The sequence below is a fragment of the Astyanax mexicanus genome, chromosome 1 (assembly GCF_023375975.1).
Source record: "Astyanax mexicanus isolate ESR-SI-001 chromosome 1, AstMex3_surface, whole genome shotgun sequence".
Lineage (NCBI taxonomy): Eukaryota > Metazoa > Chordata > Actinopteri > Characiformes > Acestrorhamphidae > Astyanax > Astyanax mexicanus.
Window position 1 is genome coordinate 137,935 of NC_064408.1, and position 17,772 is coordinate 155,706.

Genomic DNA, 17,772 nt, shown 5'->3' on the forward strand with positions numbered 1-17,772 from the left:
AATCAGACCAACATTCAGACTGCATGAAAAATAGCAAACTTTATTTAATAACTGGTTTAATTGAGTAACCCCTGACTGCGGGGACGACCAATCGCATTTCACTGTCCTGTTGGGGTCCAGCGCTGTCGTCATGGTAATGTTGTAAGTGTGACACTTCAAGAGAAGTAGCTACACACACACACACACACACACACACACACAAAAATTAATGTGCATTATTTACAGAACACTCCTTCCAGCCGTCAGGGACCAACTTAGTCTCTTACCTGGACGTTCCTTCATCCTCCAGCAGGCAGGGGGAGCCATTTTAAATCTAAATGAACAGAGAACAGTCAGTACACCTGAAACACAGTGCGTGTGTGTGTGTGTGTATACACCTCACCTGCGCTGTGTGTGTGTGGAGTGTGTGGGTAGGGTATGGGAATGAGGGGTGCTGTAGGGGGCGCTGTAGAGCGAGGTCTGTAGATGGAGATGCTGTAGGGTCCGCTCTCAGGAAACACACACATCAGAGGAACGCTGGAGATACAGGTGTACAGGTGAGTTTATATAAGCAGTAACCCCAGCTCCCCCCTAGTGGTCTCGAACAGACTTTACTGTAGAACCAACAGACTATACAGAGTCCAAACTCCACCTTACAGACTCACCTGTACAGGTGCGGGTGCAGTCTGGCATGGGCGGGATCTGGAGGCAGGTACCTTGCTGTGTTAGCGTAGATCACATGACCGTCTGCATGCTGGAGGAGCAGTTAAAGGCAATTAACCTGCAGTTCTACTTTAATTACTGGAGATCTAATAGTGTTATAATTACTCAGCATTAATTAACCTTTTAATTAATTAAACAATTCATTAATTACTATCGATAATAAAGAAACCAGCAGATCCACTAAACCGTGTTCTGGGTCTAAATACATCCAGGTTGAGGTCTGAATACTGTTAATGCTAATGCTAATGCTAGCAGTACTTTGCTAACCGCAGCAGGGTGTGGATCTGCAGACTCACAGTGACTACTGAACCGCAGGATCCTGAGGGGAAGCTGAAGAGCACTCTGGAACTGTCAGTGTCCAGTGGACCGCAGGACGGGTCCAGCAGAACCATGCGTTTAGGATCCACAGGAGGAAAAACACCAGAGACGTCCAACAGCGCCACCATCTGACCATCCGGCAGACACACTGCCGAGAGATACACCACTCAGTACGCGCACTTCACTACACCACTTACTATCACACACACTTAACCCGGACTAGAGGAGTTAACCCAAGACTAGAAAAACTAAAGGAGGACTAGAAAAGTGAACCCAGGACTAGAGAAGTTACCCCGGAGTAGAGGAGACAACCCAGACTAGAGGAGTTAACCCAGGACTAGAGGAGTTATCCCGGACTAGAGAAGTTAACCCAAGAGTAGAGAAATAAACAATTTAACCCGGACTAGAGGAGTTACCCCAGAGTAGAGGAGACAACCCGGACTAGAGGAGTTAACCAAGGACTAAAGGATTTAGCCTGGTCTAAAGGTTGTAACCCAGGCTAGAGAAATAAACAAGTGTGTTGTAATTACCCAGCAGCTCCTTCACAGGTAAGGTACATTCCTGCAGGTGCGAGAGCTCCTCCATAGTCTTTACGTGGACCAACCTGACCCAAACACTGACCTCCAGTCCCTGCAGACTCAGACCCTGAGACACAGCATTAAAGCAGCAGTTCAAACAAACAGTTCAGCCCCAACTGCCCCAACTACCCTGTACCCCCAAAACCACCCTGTACCCCCAAAACCACCCTGTCCCACAAAAAACACTGTGTAGCCCCAAAACCATAAAACCACCCTGCAACATCAAAATGATTAAAGCAGCTGTGTGTGGGTGGATGTGTACCTTGTAGTCCATCCCCGGTGCGAACAGTGGGATCTCTATGGAGACGGACTCTTCGGTTGTATCCAGGATGTACTGTCTGTTCTGAAGCAGCTGCTGCAGCTTCAATCCACCCACATACACGCCCCACTGTTTCTGCAAATTCCCATAATGCACCTGTATTCGCACTCCGCGGTCTGAACACGCCCCCTCCAGCCAAGGCACCACTGGTGAGGAGACAAGAGGAGCAGGATCAGGATGGGTGGGACGGGTTCAGGTACCGAACCGGACGGACCTGCCGGACTCACCTGCGTCCTGCAGCGTGGAGCGAAGGATCAGCGGGACGTGGAAGATCTGACCATCGGGGGAAAGCAGGAAGGAGAGCAGCAGCGAGAGGGAGTAGCTGCTGTAACCTTCTCCCACATACTGCAGAAACAGCGGCCACTTTATCACAAACACCCCTCATACCACAACACCTTAACCCCACCCTCCACAGCTGCATCCTCCAAGGCTCCGCCCACACAACAGCAGTGACACTATAAAAAGGTCTAAGCACAGATACTTCAGGGTACCCAAAACATTTTTTTTCATAAATAGCAGCGAGATGTTGGCCTCTGAATCTCCTCAGTAATGTGAGTTTTGAGCATGGTGGAGGGCGTGGTCAGGAATCTCGTGTAGTGAAATAAATCCTGTCGGTTTTTAACCTGCTCTGTAGTGTTTAAGGCTTCAGGCTGCACCAGTAACGGTACAAATAGGCTACAGTGTGTTCACCACAGAACTAGAACTTGGCCTTTAGGGTTGGAGATCAGTTCTGCTGCCAGAACATCAATGTGAGCAGTAGTGTGAGCGCAAAAAAAAAAACACACACCACATGTTCATTATTAAAGTACCGGTACTAAATAAACAGAGTATTGTATAATTTTTAATAAAGAATACCAGAGATACTTTTCTAGTATTGACATATCGTGCAGCACCATTGCAAACAGGCTTATAGTGTGAGCAGAACATCATTAGTTCCTCCTGGGGTTCTAGATAGGCTGTAACAAAGGCCGTCATGTTCTCACCTTCTGTGTGACGAGTGGGTGCCTGAAGGGAACCTGCAGCAGGTAAGAGTGAGTACCATTGGAGAATGAAACCTGAGATATACGGACAGAGTTCCGCTCAGCTTCATCCCAAGTGAACACCTGATCTGCTGTGCTCACGTTCACCAGAAGAATATCTGGCAGGAACACACCCACCGACACCAGCAGCTCTCCACCAGAGGGCGCCGTGTCTAAAAGAGAAAGAGGGCAGAAAGAATAAGGTGGGTAACTGCTCTATACGCCCCCCTGCTAGTGCACGTTTACCTGGTTGTTGCTGGTTATGGATTATTCTGGAAGGCTCTAGAAAACACTCCTGGGAAGGAAGTCCACCTGTAGAGGTGGCTCAGGTGCCCAACTAGCAATTCTCCCTGAACACTGCTGTAATACTGGGTCTAGATAAAGGCCTCTAAATACATCCTGCAAAACTAAATTTGTAAGCGATAAATGAAGCTGAACAAAGCCAAACACGCCTTCACAAGTTTGCCTGTTGTCTATGTTCTCAACCAATCAGATTTGTTGTTGCGTACTGCTTTCGGCCGCAGAGTTCCCCCAGTTTATGCAGCACGGCGAGTGAATTCCCTGCTAAATTCCTGCAGAGGTTCACTTTCTCCACAATTACGTCACACTGTTCTGAAGCTAAGAGAATGTCTTTACAGGAAGTATCTTGTCAGTGCTGAGGGTGAACTCACGGTCGGTGATGATGACGGGGAGTTTCCGGTTGGTGCTGAGGGTCCTGAAGGTGCGCTGCTGTGTTCGTCCCCAGGCAGAATCCTCCCATTCCCTCAGCAGCACCACGTCCACCTCGTACAGCTGAGAGTACTGTCCTTCAGTTACACCACTCTTCACACACACACACACACACACACACAAACACACAATCAAACACACCCCCCAGGGTGAAACATCAGGTATTCAGAGTTTGCTGACGCCGCTGATGTTCCTTCAAAGTTCATGAGGGGACCAAGGCTTGGGAACAACCACACCTGTATCAGTTGTAAGGTGTTATCTTGTCAGTGAGGTTGAACACTGGTCAGTGTGTTTATGGTAAAGCCGGGTGAATTATGGGAGTTGGAGTGAGGGCTGATAGTGGGTGCAGTTGAATTATGGGAGTTTGGGCTTAAACTATCAGGCTTATATTGCTTTTTGTGGTACAACCTAGGGCTGCACAATATTGCAGGGCCCATGACGTCACCAGCCCCCCACCTGTGCGCTGTCTCGCATCCAGACCGATCAAGAGCTGAGTCAGTGCCACACACTCAAAACCCAAGCAAAACAGCAAAACAACAGTAATCACCCCTTCAGTAATCAGCATTTAAATGTCTCTTTAAAAGGTGAATAAGAGCGTTCGTTTTTCTGGGATTACATTACAATACATTACATTACATGTGGCAGACGCTTTTGTCCAAAGCGACTTACAATATTGAAGTGCAAATAATAGAAGAGGTTAAGTACAAAAAAAATAGAAGTTAAAAATAAAGCATCTATAGATAGGGCCTTAAGGAGATCAGAGGGAAATAATGGGATAGAGGAGTAGAGAAGAGGAAGAAGGAGATGAGGTTAGAAGTAGTTAGTGTGTTAGAGGTGTTAGGAGAGTAAGAGCTCTTTGAAGAGCTCTGTCTTCAGGAGTTTATTAAAGATAGTGAGAGATTCTCCTGATCTGGTAGTAGAAGGTAGTTAGTTAGAGGTGTTAGGAGAGTAAGTGCTCTTTGAAGAGCTCTGTCTTCAGGAGTTTATTAAAGATAGTGAGAGATTCTCCTGATCTGGTAGTGGAAGGTAGTTAGTTAGAGGTGTTAGGAGAGTAAGAGCTCTTTGAAGAGCTCTGTCTTCAGGAGTTTATTAAAGATAGTGAGAGATTCTCCTGATCTGGTAGTAGAAGGTAGTTAGTTAGAGGTGTTAGGAGAGTAAGAGCTCTTTGAAGAGCTCTGTCTTCAGGAGTTTATTAAAGATAGTGAGAGATTCTCCTGATCTGGTAGTGGAAGGTAGTTAGTTAGAGGTGTTAGGAGAGTAAGAGCTCTTTGAAGAGCTCTGTCTTCAGGAGTTTATTAAAGATAGTGAGAGATTCTCCTGATCTGGTAGTGGAAGGTAGTTAGTTAGAGGTGTTAGGAGAGTAAGTGCTCTTTGAAGAGCTCTGTCTTCAGGAGTTTATTAAAGATAGTGAGAGATTCTCCTGATCTGGTAGTAGAAGGTAGTTAGTTAGAGGTGTTAGGAGAGTAAGTACTCTTTGAAGAGCTCTGTCTTCAGGAGTTTATTAAAGATAGTGAGAGATTCTCCTGATCTGGTAGTAGAAGGTAGTTAGTTAGAGGTGTTAGGAGAGTAAGTGCTCTTTGAAGAGCTCTGTCTTCAGGAGTTTATTAAAGATAGTGAGAGATTCTCCTGATCTGGTAGTGGAGGGTAGTTTGTTCCATCATTGGGGAACTCTGTATGAGAAAGGATTAAAAGTATGAATTCAGCTGTAACTGGAAATATCTGCAGTGCTAAACTGTGCTGGATTGAGGAGCACAGATTCACCCCCCCCCTCCCCCCCCTTGCGCTTCTCAGGCAGCAGCAGCCTGTCACTCACACAGAGTTGCACAGAGACCGCGCTGTGTATCTACTACTTGTGTCAAGAATCAAAACACTGCAACATGACATGTTTAATTTAATTGCCTTAAGTGACATTGCATGTCCTGCAATGTGAATTATGCACATGCACACATCACAATGACGATGCTTAAACGATATATTGTGCAGCCCTAGTACAAACCCAGGTTTCCAGATATTTCTGGATGTTTAAACAGATAATGGATGTTCTAGCTAGTTTGTTTTAGCACCTGTAAGAGAAGAGGGTACCTTCAGGCGTCCTCCATCAGCTCCGAACGGGATGCGGATCTCTATGGTGTCGTTGTTGTCCTGAATCCTGTACCCGCGGTCACGTGCCTCACACTGGCTGATGTAGTACCCGCCCACGGCCACCTTCAGACTCTTCTGTTTGAGTGGGGTCTGAACCAGGGGGGGCAGCAACCAGGGCAACATCCAGATAACATCTGCCCCGTCCGAACTGCCCTGAGCTGGGGTTAGAGCATCGTTACAGAGCAGCCTGGAGCTCCTGAACATCTGAACTCAAACAGTAAACACCAGATCTAATAGCAGAGCATGAGCGTGAAATCTACACCAGGGGAACAGCAAGAACCATGTTCTGAGACTCCTCCCCCTTACTGCAATGCATTTCTGCATCGTTAATTATTAGACTTCACCTCCTGCCTGTGATTGGTTTAAATCATAGCCTTATTTGTTCAGAGACTTTTCTCTCTTACTTAGTTTTGTCCCAAAAAAATACTCCTTTTAATAATTTATTCTGAGACACTGATTGCAATTGGTCCTAGTCCCTGGCTTATTTCAGAACTCTTAATTCCAACCTCACCCCAAACCCCACCCCCTATTCCCAACCGCAGCGCAGGTTAATGGAGGCGTACAGGTGGTGCAGGCCACTGATGTGTCCACTCTGAGCAGGGTCCACTGGTGTCGGTACAGGAGGGTGGTGCTGACTATCTCCACTGTAACATTACCATCCTGCAAAAATATATATAAATTATAAAAATGAACTTTATGGATTTAACACTGTGTTAGGGGGGCGGGTCTCTGACCTGCAGGGTATATGCGAGTCTGGACCCATAGGCGCAGCGCAGGACGATACGGGACGTCGTCATGTTGATGCTGTAGCCCAGCAGGTGCACCAGGTGCCCCGGAATACTCTCCTCCTTTAGAGGAGGCCAGCCGGAGCTCAGGCGTTCCCGGAGATCAGGCACTCGGAATAACACACGCAATTCACGCAGTGTATCATCCTACACACACACACACACACACACACACACACACACACACACACACACATACACACACACACGATATAAAGCCCACCTAAACTTTAACTACTAAACCTGCTGACAAACCATGGAAACCTCTGGAAGAACCCCAAACACTGACCAAATCCAGCTGACCCGCTAAACCACACCCACTTACTGCAGGTCCGGGGGCGACCCACTCGGTTCCCTTCTGATTATCAGGAGGAAGCTGTTTCTCCACAGAAATCTACACACACACACACACACACACTTTTTTTATGTATATACTAACTATACGTTAGACAACATCTATATAAGGTTATTTGAATTGCTGCTGTTTCAGGTTAGAGTGTTGGGTTATGAGGGTTCAGGATTGAGTACCTCCATGTAGTTCTTCTCACAGACGACCTCTCTGGGCCGCCAGGGTTCCTCCAGTCTGCAGGACAGCAGCAGAGGATGCTGAGAAGTTCCCTCTTCAGCAGCACCTTCATTCACAAACCACAGCATCAGCCGGAACTCCGAGTCTCCCTGTAACACCAACAACCAGCTACAGTCACCCTCAAACACCCAGAGTCTCCCTGCAACATCAACACCAACCAGCTACAGTCACCCGCAAACACCCAGAGTCTCCGTGCAACACCAACAACCAGCTACAGTCACCCACAAACACCCAGAGTCTCCCTGCAACATCAACACCAACCAGCTACAGTCACCCGCAAACACCCAGAGTCTCCGTGCAACACCAACAACCAGCTACAGTCACCCACAAACACCCAGAGTCTCCCTGCAACACCAACAACCAGCTACAGTCACCCTCAAACACCCAGAGTCTCCGTGCAACACCAACAACCAGCTACAGTCACCCTCAAACACCCAGTCTCCCTGCAACACCAACACCAACCAGCTACAGTCACCCACAAACACAAATACTGGTTTAAATTAGGGATGGAACCGGAACAGAACCAGTTCCCCGGTGGTGGAAAAGGACTACAGGGTTCCTTTACTCCTGAGACTCACCTGGTTCTGGACGCCACAGGCCAGGTAAGACACCCGGAGTGTGAGGTCACCCCAGGAGTCCAGCTGCAGGGTGTATCCGCACTCCGCCGCCCACTGACCCCACACCTGCCGCACACCTGACCCTTCTACCACATAAGGGGCAGGGTAAGTTTAATGAACAGATCTGGTTGGACAGCAGTGATGTTGGTTTTATACTGTACTGTATAAAACTCTATCGTAATCATATAAATGAATGACATAATAAATCGTAACACTCCAAACTAATCAATCCATCAATCAAACCATCAATCAAACATTCAATCAATCAATCAATAACTTTGATCTGATTACCTTCCTCTACCTCAAACCTGAACCTGCTGCCCAGAAAATTAGACTTCACCACCAGCCAGAACTGACGGTCACTGCATCCAATATTAAACATGCCTGAAAATCAGAACTTCAGTAATTATTCATATACTTAAGTGTACTGTATAAAAGAACTTTATAAGGCAATTAAACTCATCAAAACGAGATTAAAACTCGCTTTTTTATGGAACTCCCAGTTCCACCTTAAATAGTGAGGCAGATACAATGGGGTACCGCAGTAGTATTTGTGGAACTTCCTATTCCACCTTAAATAGTGCAAGAGGAACATTGGGGGCGCCTCGGTAGTATTTATGGAACTCTCTGTTCCACCTTAAATAGTACAGAATAATTTAAGGTGAAACAGAATTCTAAAAAAAAGGTGTGTGAAAGCTAAATTAAACGTGTTTACATTAAACGAAATCGTTTTAGACAAAATTATAACTAATCAATAAACAAACTAATCAACAAAAGTATAACTAATCAATAAACAAACTAATCAATAAACAGATTTAACACAAAAAAATCAGTAAAGACTATTCAATAAAAAACAGTAACACGTCACTTACCGTCCACTGCACAGCCAACGCGCGTTACAAAGAACAATACAAACCAAAAAACACTAAAAACACACAAAATACACAAATTACACTACAGTTACACAATAAACCCACTTAGATTAAGCTGAATTAACACATTCTCACTTCTAAACACCCACCGAATCATTTTCTTCTCATTCATCGTTAATAATTAATTATGTGATTATAATAAATCAGAAAATAACGTTTCACAATCTAAAGCTTCACTACAGCTTCACGATTCACCCACACACCTGACAGGTGAGCCTCACTAATTAACCTCACGAACCACGTGACCTGTCGAGGCTCCTAAATAATATATATATATATAGAAACGTGCATATTAGAGGAGATAATAATATATATGTATTTTTACAATGATAGTTTACATATTTTTATTTATTATTATTAGACTGTTAATTTTTTCCAAAATATATTATTTATTATTTGCTTCCTGTTTGACAGACCAGAACTACGTGCGTTAAATATCGAAGCGTGCTAATAGTACTAATAGTGTCTAATGATCACTAATACTCCAATAATCACTAATCACTCATATTATTTAATAGTGAGGCATTTATGTGATTAGTTAGCTTGCAAATAGCCAGCTTTAGAAACTTCCCGTTCCACCTTAAATGGTGCTGCTGTTTTTATGGGCACCTCAGGTCCTCCTACGGAACTAATAAAGCATTTAAGATGGAACTGATGTTTTTAAATTGAAGTTGGCGGACTGTGGCTAATCTGAGGTAAAACACCAGCTTTTGTAATTTATTCTATTATTATAATACAAAAGAATCCTGACTATCTTATTTAGTGCAACAAAAACTGAATAAATATCCATATAAAACACATCCGGTAGGACTTTTGTCAGAGTTTAGCCTCCGTTGATCACATGACCTGCTGACGTCAACACAAACAGACATGGAGGCGGTGGTGGAGGAGATCGTAGCTCCTGAAGATCTGGAGGTAAAAATACACTATTTTATAAATTAATACACTAATATACTTATTAATACACTAATACAGCAATTAATACACTATTTAATATACTAATATTAGCCCTACAGACTCTTCTGTACTGATAGAACCCATCTAAAGTGCAGTGATGCTGTAGAGTTTCAAGGATTCAAAGAGATTTATTAGTTTAATTTTGATATATAACTTTTTTGTATATAACTGCAATCCTCATTATATAGCTGTAGGTCTAATGAATAACTTTTTTATGAATAACTAATTATGTTTTTAACTGTATTTCTGATCAATATAACTGTAATTGTAATATAGAACTGTAGTAATATAGCTGTAGTTCTGATGTATAACTGTAATTCTGTTTAGAACTGTAATTCTGCAATATGTATATATATATATATATATATATACACAAACACACACACACACACACACATATATATATATATATATATACACACACACACACACATATATATATATATATATATATATATATATATATATATATATATATATATATACATATATATAACTGTAATTCTGCTATATGTATTTCTGTGTTTATTTACAGAAGTTTGGGAGGAAGTATAAAGCAGAGCTGGAAAAAGGCAGCGTGTCTAAAAACACTAAATTTGAATACGCCTGGTGTTTAATCCGGAGTAAATCCAGCACTGATATCAAAACAGGCATCGAACTGCTGGATGGTGAGAACCCCCCCTTCAGTCCCTGGCCACTTTATCAGAAACACCTAGCTATAGTTAATAAGCACAGGGCAGATGTTGTTAAAGCACACACGAACCACTGCAGAGGAGGCAGTACACCCTGTTACCCAGCAGGTGGAGCCACAGTCCCAGTGCTGAGCACCAGTAAGGTGGAGGTACAGTGGAGGTGTTTCCGATATAGTGGCCGGGAGGTGCTGTAATGTTCTTTTGCTCTTCTTGCAGATCTGATTCACAAAGGGACTAAAGATGATCAGAGGGATTACCTGTTTTACCTGGCCGTCGGGAACTACAAACTCAAGGTGAAGATGCAGAGTTCCATAACCACACCCCCTTACACATAACCACACCCCCTCACTCACAACCCCACCCCCTCACTCACACCCCCTCACTCACAACCCCACCCCCTCACTCACACCCCCTCACTCACAACCCCACCCCCTCACTCACAACCACACCCCCTCACTCACAACCCCACCCCCTCACTCACACCCCCTCACTCACAACCCCACCCCCTCACTCACACCCCCTCACTCACAACCCCACCCCCTCACTCACAACCACACCCCCTCACTCACAACCACACCCCCTCACTCACACCCCCTCACTCACAACCCCACCCCCTCACTCACAACCACACCCCCTCACTCACAACCCCACCCCCTCACTCACAACCCCACCCCCTCACTCACAACCACACCCCCTCACTCACAACCCCACCCCCTCACTCACACCCCCTCACTCACAACCCCACCCCCTCACTCACAACCACACCCCCTCACTCACAACCCCACCCCCTCACTCACACCCCCTCACTCACAACCCCACCCCCTCACTCACAACCCCACCCCCTCACTCACACCCCCTCACTCACAACCCCACCCCCTCACTCACAACCACACCCCCTCACTCACAACCACACCCCCTCACTCACAACCCCACCCCCTCACTCACAACCCCACCCCTCACTCACAACCCCACCCCTCACTCATAGCCACACCCCCGTACCATAACCACACCCCCTCACTCACAACCCCACCCCCCTCACTCACAACCACACCGCTGTACCATAACCACACCCCTTCACTCACAACCACACACCCCTCACTCACAACCCCACCCCTCACTCACAAACACACCGCTTGACCTGTTGTTGGTGTTCAGGAGTACGAGAGGGCGCTGAAGTTCGTGAGGACGCTGCTGAAGAACGAGCCGGGGAACACTCAGGCCCTGGAGCTCGAGAAGCTGATCGACAAGGCCATGCGGAGAGGTCAGTACCCCTCACCCTGTAGCCACCAGTCTGTACCCCTCACCCTGTACCCGTCTCCCTGTACCCGTTACCCTGTACCCGTCACCCTGTAGCCACCAGTCTGTACCCCTCACCCTGTACGTCACCCTGTACCCGTCTCCCTGTACCCGTTACCCTGTACCTGTCACCCTGTAGCCACCAGTCTGTACCCCTCACCCTGTACGTCACCCTGTAGCCGCCAGTCTGTACCCGTCTCCCTGTACCCGTCTCCCTGTACCCATCACCCTGTACCCGTCACCCTGTACCCAGCACTGTGCCCGTCACCCTGTACACTTTACCCTGTACCCGTCACCATGAACCCAGCACTGTGCCCGTCACCCTGTACCCGTCACCATGAACCCAGCACTGTGCCCGTCACCCTGTACCCGTCACCCTGTACCCATCACCATGAACCCAGCACTGTGCCCGTCACCCTGTAGCCCCCAGTCTGTACCCCTCACCCTGTACGTCACCCTGTACCCGTCTCCCTGTACCCATCACCCTGTACCCGTCACCCTGTACCCAGCACTGTGCCCGTCACCCTGTACCCTTTACCCTGTACCCGTCACCATGAACCCAGCATTGTGCCCGTCACCCTGTACCCGTCACCATGAACCCAGCACTGTACCCGTCACCCTGTACCCGTCACCCTGTAGCCGTCACCCTGTACCCGTCACCCTGTACCTGTCACTCTGTACCTGTCACCTGCCACTAATACTCTGATCACCTGCTGATCTTTTCTCTTTGATCTTCCTCTGCAGATGGGCTGGTCGGCATGGCGATAGTGGGAGGCATCGGGCTGGGCGTGGCCGGGTTGGCGGGTCTGATCGGGTTGGCGGTGGCTAAGAAGGCGGGGTGAGGAGTCGGGCGAGGTGACGGCCGGGTCCAGCAGAACCTGATTAACACACTAAAGCCTTACTGGCGTTTTATACTGCAGCTCTGACCATTAGCCTAGCTTTAGCTTAGCTCACACGTTAACCCCGGAGCGCTGTACTGAGCGCGTGCAGGACGGGGCGGGGGTGGTGTTCTGATCCAGGGGGGGTTCTGGTTCTGTGTGATTATTAAAAGCTGGATGATTATATAACTCATCACTCTGCAGTATTACTGAAATATTATACAGAATATATAAACTGCAATATTTATATTTACTGATTTAAACAGTGTAATAAACTGTGTTTATAATTTCAATAAACGCTGTCTTCACCTTTCTCAGACTCAAGCCTCATTTACATATCAAACCAAATGATCAGACCAATGATATTGCTCTCAGACCAGAGCTTATATTTACCTAATTACATACTTTATACTGTTATTCTGTGTGATATGAGATTAATATGATGTAATACAGGCAGGTCTGTGGTCAGTAGAGATCAGGACTGGTGGTGGGAGTCTGGGGTAATTCAGGTATCAGTGTGTGTGTGGTGAAAGTGGGCGTGGCCTTTGTTGACCTGGTTATCAGGTGAGATGAATAAGTGTTAAACTCTGATAACATTAGTTTTTACTCTTAAACACTGAGCTGATCCTATTCTTCTGGCAGTGTTTCTCTGCTGGAACTGGACGAGCTGTGTTTGTGCGTTTGCACATCTGACTCATATCTGTACAGTTAAAGAATCAGCAACATAAGAACAGAGACCGGTTCTGCTGAAGGTTCTGCTGAAGGTTCTGCTGATGAAGCTTTATTTGTATTTGGGTTTATTTCCTGTAGAACCGGGTCAGAGTCAGACCAGGAAGTAAACCTGTTTTCCCCATCGCCACGGTAACAGAACTGAACCGAATTGAACCCGGTCAGGTCCAGAGAACCACGGTTCTGATCTGTTTCTGTAGTACCGGGTTTATTCAGGTTTTATCTATTAAATATTTAATAAATTGGATCCCATGGTTTAACACATCCAATCATCTCAGTGTGTGTGTGTATGTAAAGTGTATAGTGTGTGTATAGTGTACGTGTGTGTATAGTGTACATGTGTGTATATAGTGTACGTGTGTGTATAGTGTGTGTGTGTGTATATAGTGTACGTGTGTGTATAGTGTGTGTGTGTGTGTATAGTGTGTGTGTGTATAGTGTGTGTGTATAGTGTGTGTGTATAGTGTACGTGTGTGTATAGTGTGTGTGTGTGTGTAGTGTGTGTGTGTGTGTATAGTGTGTGTGTGTATAGTGTGTGTGTATAGTGTGTGTGTATAGTGTACGTGTGTGTATAGTGTGTGTGTGTGTGTGTGTGTATAGTGTACGTGTGTGTATAGTGTGTGTGTGTGTAGTGTGTGTGTGTGTGTATAGTGTGTGTGTGTGTGTATAGTGTACGTGTGTGTATAGTGTGTGTGTGTGTGTGTGTATAGTGTACGTGTGTGTATAGTGTGTGTGTGTGTGTAGTGTGTGTGTGTGTGTATAGTGTGTGTGTGTGTGTGTATAGTGTATGTGTGTGTATAGTGTGTGTGTGTGTGTAGTGTGTGTGTGTGTGTATAGTGTGTGTGTGTATAGTGTGTGTGTGTGTGTGTGTATAGTGTGTGTGTGTATAGTGTGTGTGTGTGTGTGTGTGTATAGTGTACGTGTGTGTATAGTGTGTGTGTGTATAGTGTGTGTGTGTGTATAGTGTACGTGTGTGTATAGTGTGTGTGTGTGTGTAGTGTGTGTGTGTGTGTATAGTGTACGTGTGTGTATAGTGTACGTGTGTGTATAGTGTGTGTGTGTGTGTAGTGTGTGTGTGTGTGTATAGTGTACGTGTGTGTATAGTGTGTGTGTGTGTGTGTGTGTGTATAGTGTACGTGTGTGTATAGTGTGTGTGTGTGTGTATAGTGTACGTGTGTGTATAGTGTGTGTGTGTGTGTATAGTGTACGTGTGTGTATAGTGTGTGTGTGTATAGTGTACGTGTGTGTATAGTGTGTGTGTGTGTGTAGTGTGTGTGTGTGTGTATAGTGTACGTGTGTGTATAGTGTGTGTGTGTGTGTATAGTGTGTGTGTGTGTGTGTATAGTGTGTGTATAGTGTGTGTGTGTGTATAGTGTGTGTGTGTATAGTGTGTGTGTGTGTGTGTATAGTGTACGTGTGTGTATAGTGTGTGTGTGTGTATAGTGTGTGTGTGTGTGTGTATAGTGTGTGTATAGTGTGTGTATAGTGTGTGTATAGTGTGTGTATAGTGTGTGTATAGTGTGTGTGTGTGTGTGTATAGTGTGTGTATAGTGTGTGTGTGTGTATAGTGTGTGTGTGTATAGTGTGTGTGTGTGTGTATAGTGTACGTGTGTGTATAGTGTGTGTGTGTGTATAGTGTGTGTGTGTGTGTGTATAGTGTGTATAGTGTGTGTGTGTGTATAGTGTACGTGTGTGTATAGTGTGTGTGTGTAGTGTGTGTGTGTGTGTATAGTGTACGTGTGTGTATAGTGTGTGTGTGTATAGTGTGTGTGTGTGTATAGTGTACGTGTGTGTATAGTGTGTGTGTGTGTGTAGTGTGTGTGTGTGTATAGTGTACGTGTGTGTATAGTGTGTGTGTGTGTGTGTAGTGTGTGTGTGTGTGTATAGTGTACGTGTGTATAGTGTGTGTGTGTGTGTATAGTGTGTGTGTGTATAGTGTACGTGTGTGTATAGTGTGTGTGTGTAGTGTGTGTGTGTGTGTATAGTGTACGTGTGTGTATAGTGTGTGTGTGTGTGTATAGTGTACGTGTGTGTATAGTGTGTGTGTGTAGTGTGTGTGTATAGTGTACGTGTGTGTATAGTGTGTGTGTGTGTGTATAGTGTGTGTGTGTGTGTATAGTGTGTGTGTGTGTATAGTGTGTGTGTGTGTGTATAGTGTACGTGTGTGTATAGTGTGTGTGTGTAGTGTGTGTGTATAGTGTACGTGTGTGTATAGTGTGTGTGTGTGTGTATAGTGTGTGTGTGTGTGTATAGTGTACGTGTGTATAGTGTGTGTGTGTGTGTATAGTGTGTGTGTGTATAGTGTACGTGTGTGTATAGTGTGTGTGTGTAGTGTGTGTGTGTGTGTATAGTGTACGTGTGTGTATAGTGTGTGTGTGTGTGTATAGTGTACGTGTGTGTATAGTGTGTGTGTGTAGTGTGTGTGTATAGTGTACGTGTGTGTATAGTGTGTGTGTGTGTGTATAGTGTGTGTGTGTGTGTATAGTGTGTGTGTATAGTGTGTGTGTGTATAGTGTACGTGTGTGTATAGTGTGTGTGTGTGTGTATAGTGTGTGTGTGTGTGTATAGTGTGTGTGTGTGTATAGTGTGTGGAGGTTAAGTGCTATAAATGTAGTGCTGGAAATACATATACACTCAACAAGGGTGTTATAGATACAACACACTCACGATACACTCACACACACACACACACGATATACACTATACACACACACACGATATACACTATACACACACACTATACACACACACACACTACACACACAATAGACACACACACTATATACACTATACACACACACTACACATACACACACTATACACGCACACTATACACACACACACACACTATACACACACACACACACTATACACACACGTACACTATACACACACACTACACACACACACTATACACACACGTACACTATACACACACACACACACTATACACACACGTACACTATACACACACACACACACTACACACACACACACACTATATACACTATACACACACACTACACATACACACACTATACACGCACACACTATACACACACACTATACACACACACACACTATGTACACACTATACACACACACTATATACACACACACTCTACACACACTCTACACACACACACTCGCTATATACACACACACTCTACACACACTCTACACACACACACTCGCTATATACACAGACACACACTATACACACACACTATATATACACACTGTTACTGTATTTAAGTACTAAAATACTGAATCTGTACTCAGATATAAAGGGATCAGTACTTTTGGAGGGGGGTTTATGTCCAGCTGACAGATTTTGGTTCTAATGTTTTCTGAATGTTACAGGTAACATTCAATCTGTTCCGTTTTCTGGGTGTTCTTGGAAAATGTTTTTAAACATTCTGCTAACGTTGTGTCAGTGCTTTAATGTTTAGTTTTGGGAATGTTACGTTTAACGTTTCTATAATGTTAGTATTTGTCCAGCTGGGAGTTTAAGTGAGAAACGTTCTAATAACGTTGTGCAAAACCATTATTATGATACGTTACAGTAACGTTACAGACTAACCTTCCTGCAACCGTTTCAAAACGCTGCTACAAATTCTTACAATGTTCTCTTTTAGCTGGGGAGGTTCTGCTCCTTCATAACTCCACCTACTGTGTGATGCAGTGTATAAGTTTCACTGTCAGCACGAAGCTCCCGCCACCATGTTTAACAGCTCCTGACGTCTCACCTGCACTCCTGTACACACCTCCATCCCACCTGACCATAAACCTTCTGAACATAAAACTGATTTTCCACAAGGTTCTTCCTCCGAGAGCTTCAGCTGAAAACGTGGGTGGAGACTGAAGGTCTGGATTTTGGAGGCGGAGCTTGTGTGATGTAAAACTCTGATACTGGTGATACTGGAGCTCCAGCAGCTTTGTATTGGTGTTGGTGGAAATTGGTTGTTTCTGATCATTAGAATCATTATTCTCTAAGCGGATTGGACAGTTTGGGTCTTCTTTCAGATCTGGTTAAAACTCTGAAACTGTTTTTTATGTACAGCTGTCTAAACTGCTGATGTTTAGAACTGGATCCAGGAGATTCTGATTTGTGTAGATCCAAGATCATCTTTATCAGATCTGATCCATCATGATCACTAACAGGAAGTTGGGAGCTCCTAGTTGTTACAACTTAAAAGTCATGTTGGAACTTTCAGCACCACTGAATCAAGGATGAATTAATGATGAATTAATAAAGTAAAACCAGGTTTACAGATATTTCTATTTCTGTGTGGATTTAAATAATAATTTAAACTGATTTTTAAATTAAATTTGTTTGATGTTTAGTTGATGTTCTGTATCGTATTTAAATTCTGAGATACTGAGATCCTGAGAAACCTGCAGCGGCCGTTCGGATCACGTGGTTCTGCTGGAATCATTATCTGGTTGGCGTGACTCGATCATCTGCACCAGACTGAGCTCCATAACCATAA

At 44.9% G+C, this 17,772-nt stretch overlaps 2 protein-coding genes across 4 annotated transcripts; one reads left to right on the forward strand and one right to left on the reverse strand.

The window, feature by feature from the left end:
- Window positions 1–20: 20 nt before the first annotated feature.
- Window positions 21–8,952, reverse strand: LOC111196783 (uncharacterized). Of its 3 annotated transcripts, none has more exons than XM_049482756.1 (19): window positions 8,817–8,952; window positions 8,668–8,720; window positions 8,087–8,179; window positions 7,757–7,878; window positions 7,121–7,267; window positions 6,918–6,986; window positions 6,542–6,739; window positions 6,371–6,467; window positions 5,748–5,965; window positions 3,608–3,758; window positions 2,901–3,109; window positions 2,145–2,262; window positions 1,861–2,063; window positions 1,551–1,665; window positions 999–1,168; window positions 645–733; window positions 383–516; window positions 267–313; window positions 21–168 (listed from the first exon to the last, which is right to left on the reverse strand). In XM_049482756.1, exons 1-18 carry the CDS (start codon window positions 8,837–8,839, stop codon window positions 279–281), a joined length of 2,244 nt encoding a protein of 747 aa, XP_049338713.1. In that variant the 5' UTR covers window positions 8,840–8,952; the 3' UTR covers window positions 21–168; window positions 267–278. The 3 variants fall into 3 exon arrangements, with proteins under 3 accessions (XP_049338713.1, XP_022541872.2, XP_022541870.2); XM_022686151.2 differs by having other exon boundaries at window positions 7,757–7,881; XM_022686149.2 differs by having other exon boundaries at window positions 378–516; window positions 7,757–7,881.
- Window positions 8,953–9,515: 563 nt separating this feature from the next.
- LOC103032948 (mitochondrial fission 1 protein) lies at window positions 9,516–12,863 on the forward strand. The gene is made up of 5 exons (XM_022686147.2): window positions 9,516–9,642; window positions 10,220–10,352; window positions 10,593–10,669; window positions 11,532–11,637; window positions 12,417–12,863. The coding sequence occupies exons 1-5, from the start codon at window positions 9,598–9,600 to the stop codon at window positions 12,512–12,514; spliced, it is 459 nt and encodes a 152-aa protein (XP_022541868.1). The 5' UTR covers window positions 9,516–9,597; the 3' UTR covers window positions 12,515–12,863.
- The last annotated feature ends 4,909 nt before the right edge of the window (window positions 12,864–17,772 follow it).

Bases quoted from the DNA above. Each gene is read 5' to 3' on its own strand.
- LOC111196783 (XM_022686151.2), bottom strand. From the start codon at position 8,839: ATGAATGAGAAGAAAATGATTCG. The intron at 8,180-8,667 runs GTAAGTGACGTG...TCTGATTTTCAG, and splicing joins CGTTGGCTGTGCAGTGGACG to GCATGTTTAATATTGGATGC. The intron at 3,759-5,747 runs GTACCCTCTTCT...GTGTGTGTGAAG, and splicing joins CTGATGGAGGACGCCTGAAG to AGTGGTGTAACTGAAGGACA.
- LOC103032948 (XM_022686147.2), top strand. From the start codon at position 9,598: ATGGAGGCGGTGGTGGAGGAGATCGTAGCTCCTGAAGATCTGGAG. The intron at 9,643-10,219 runs GTAAAAATACAC...GTTTATTTACAG, and splicing joins TAGCTCCTGAAGATCTGGAG to AAGTTTGGGAGGAAGTATAA. The intron at 10,670-11,531 runs GTGAAGATGCAG...GTTGGTGTTCAG, and splicing joins TCGGGAACTACAAACTCAAG to GAGTACGAGAGGGCGCTGAA.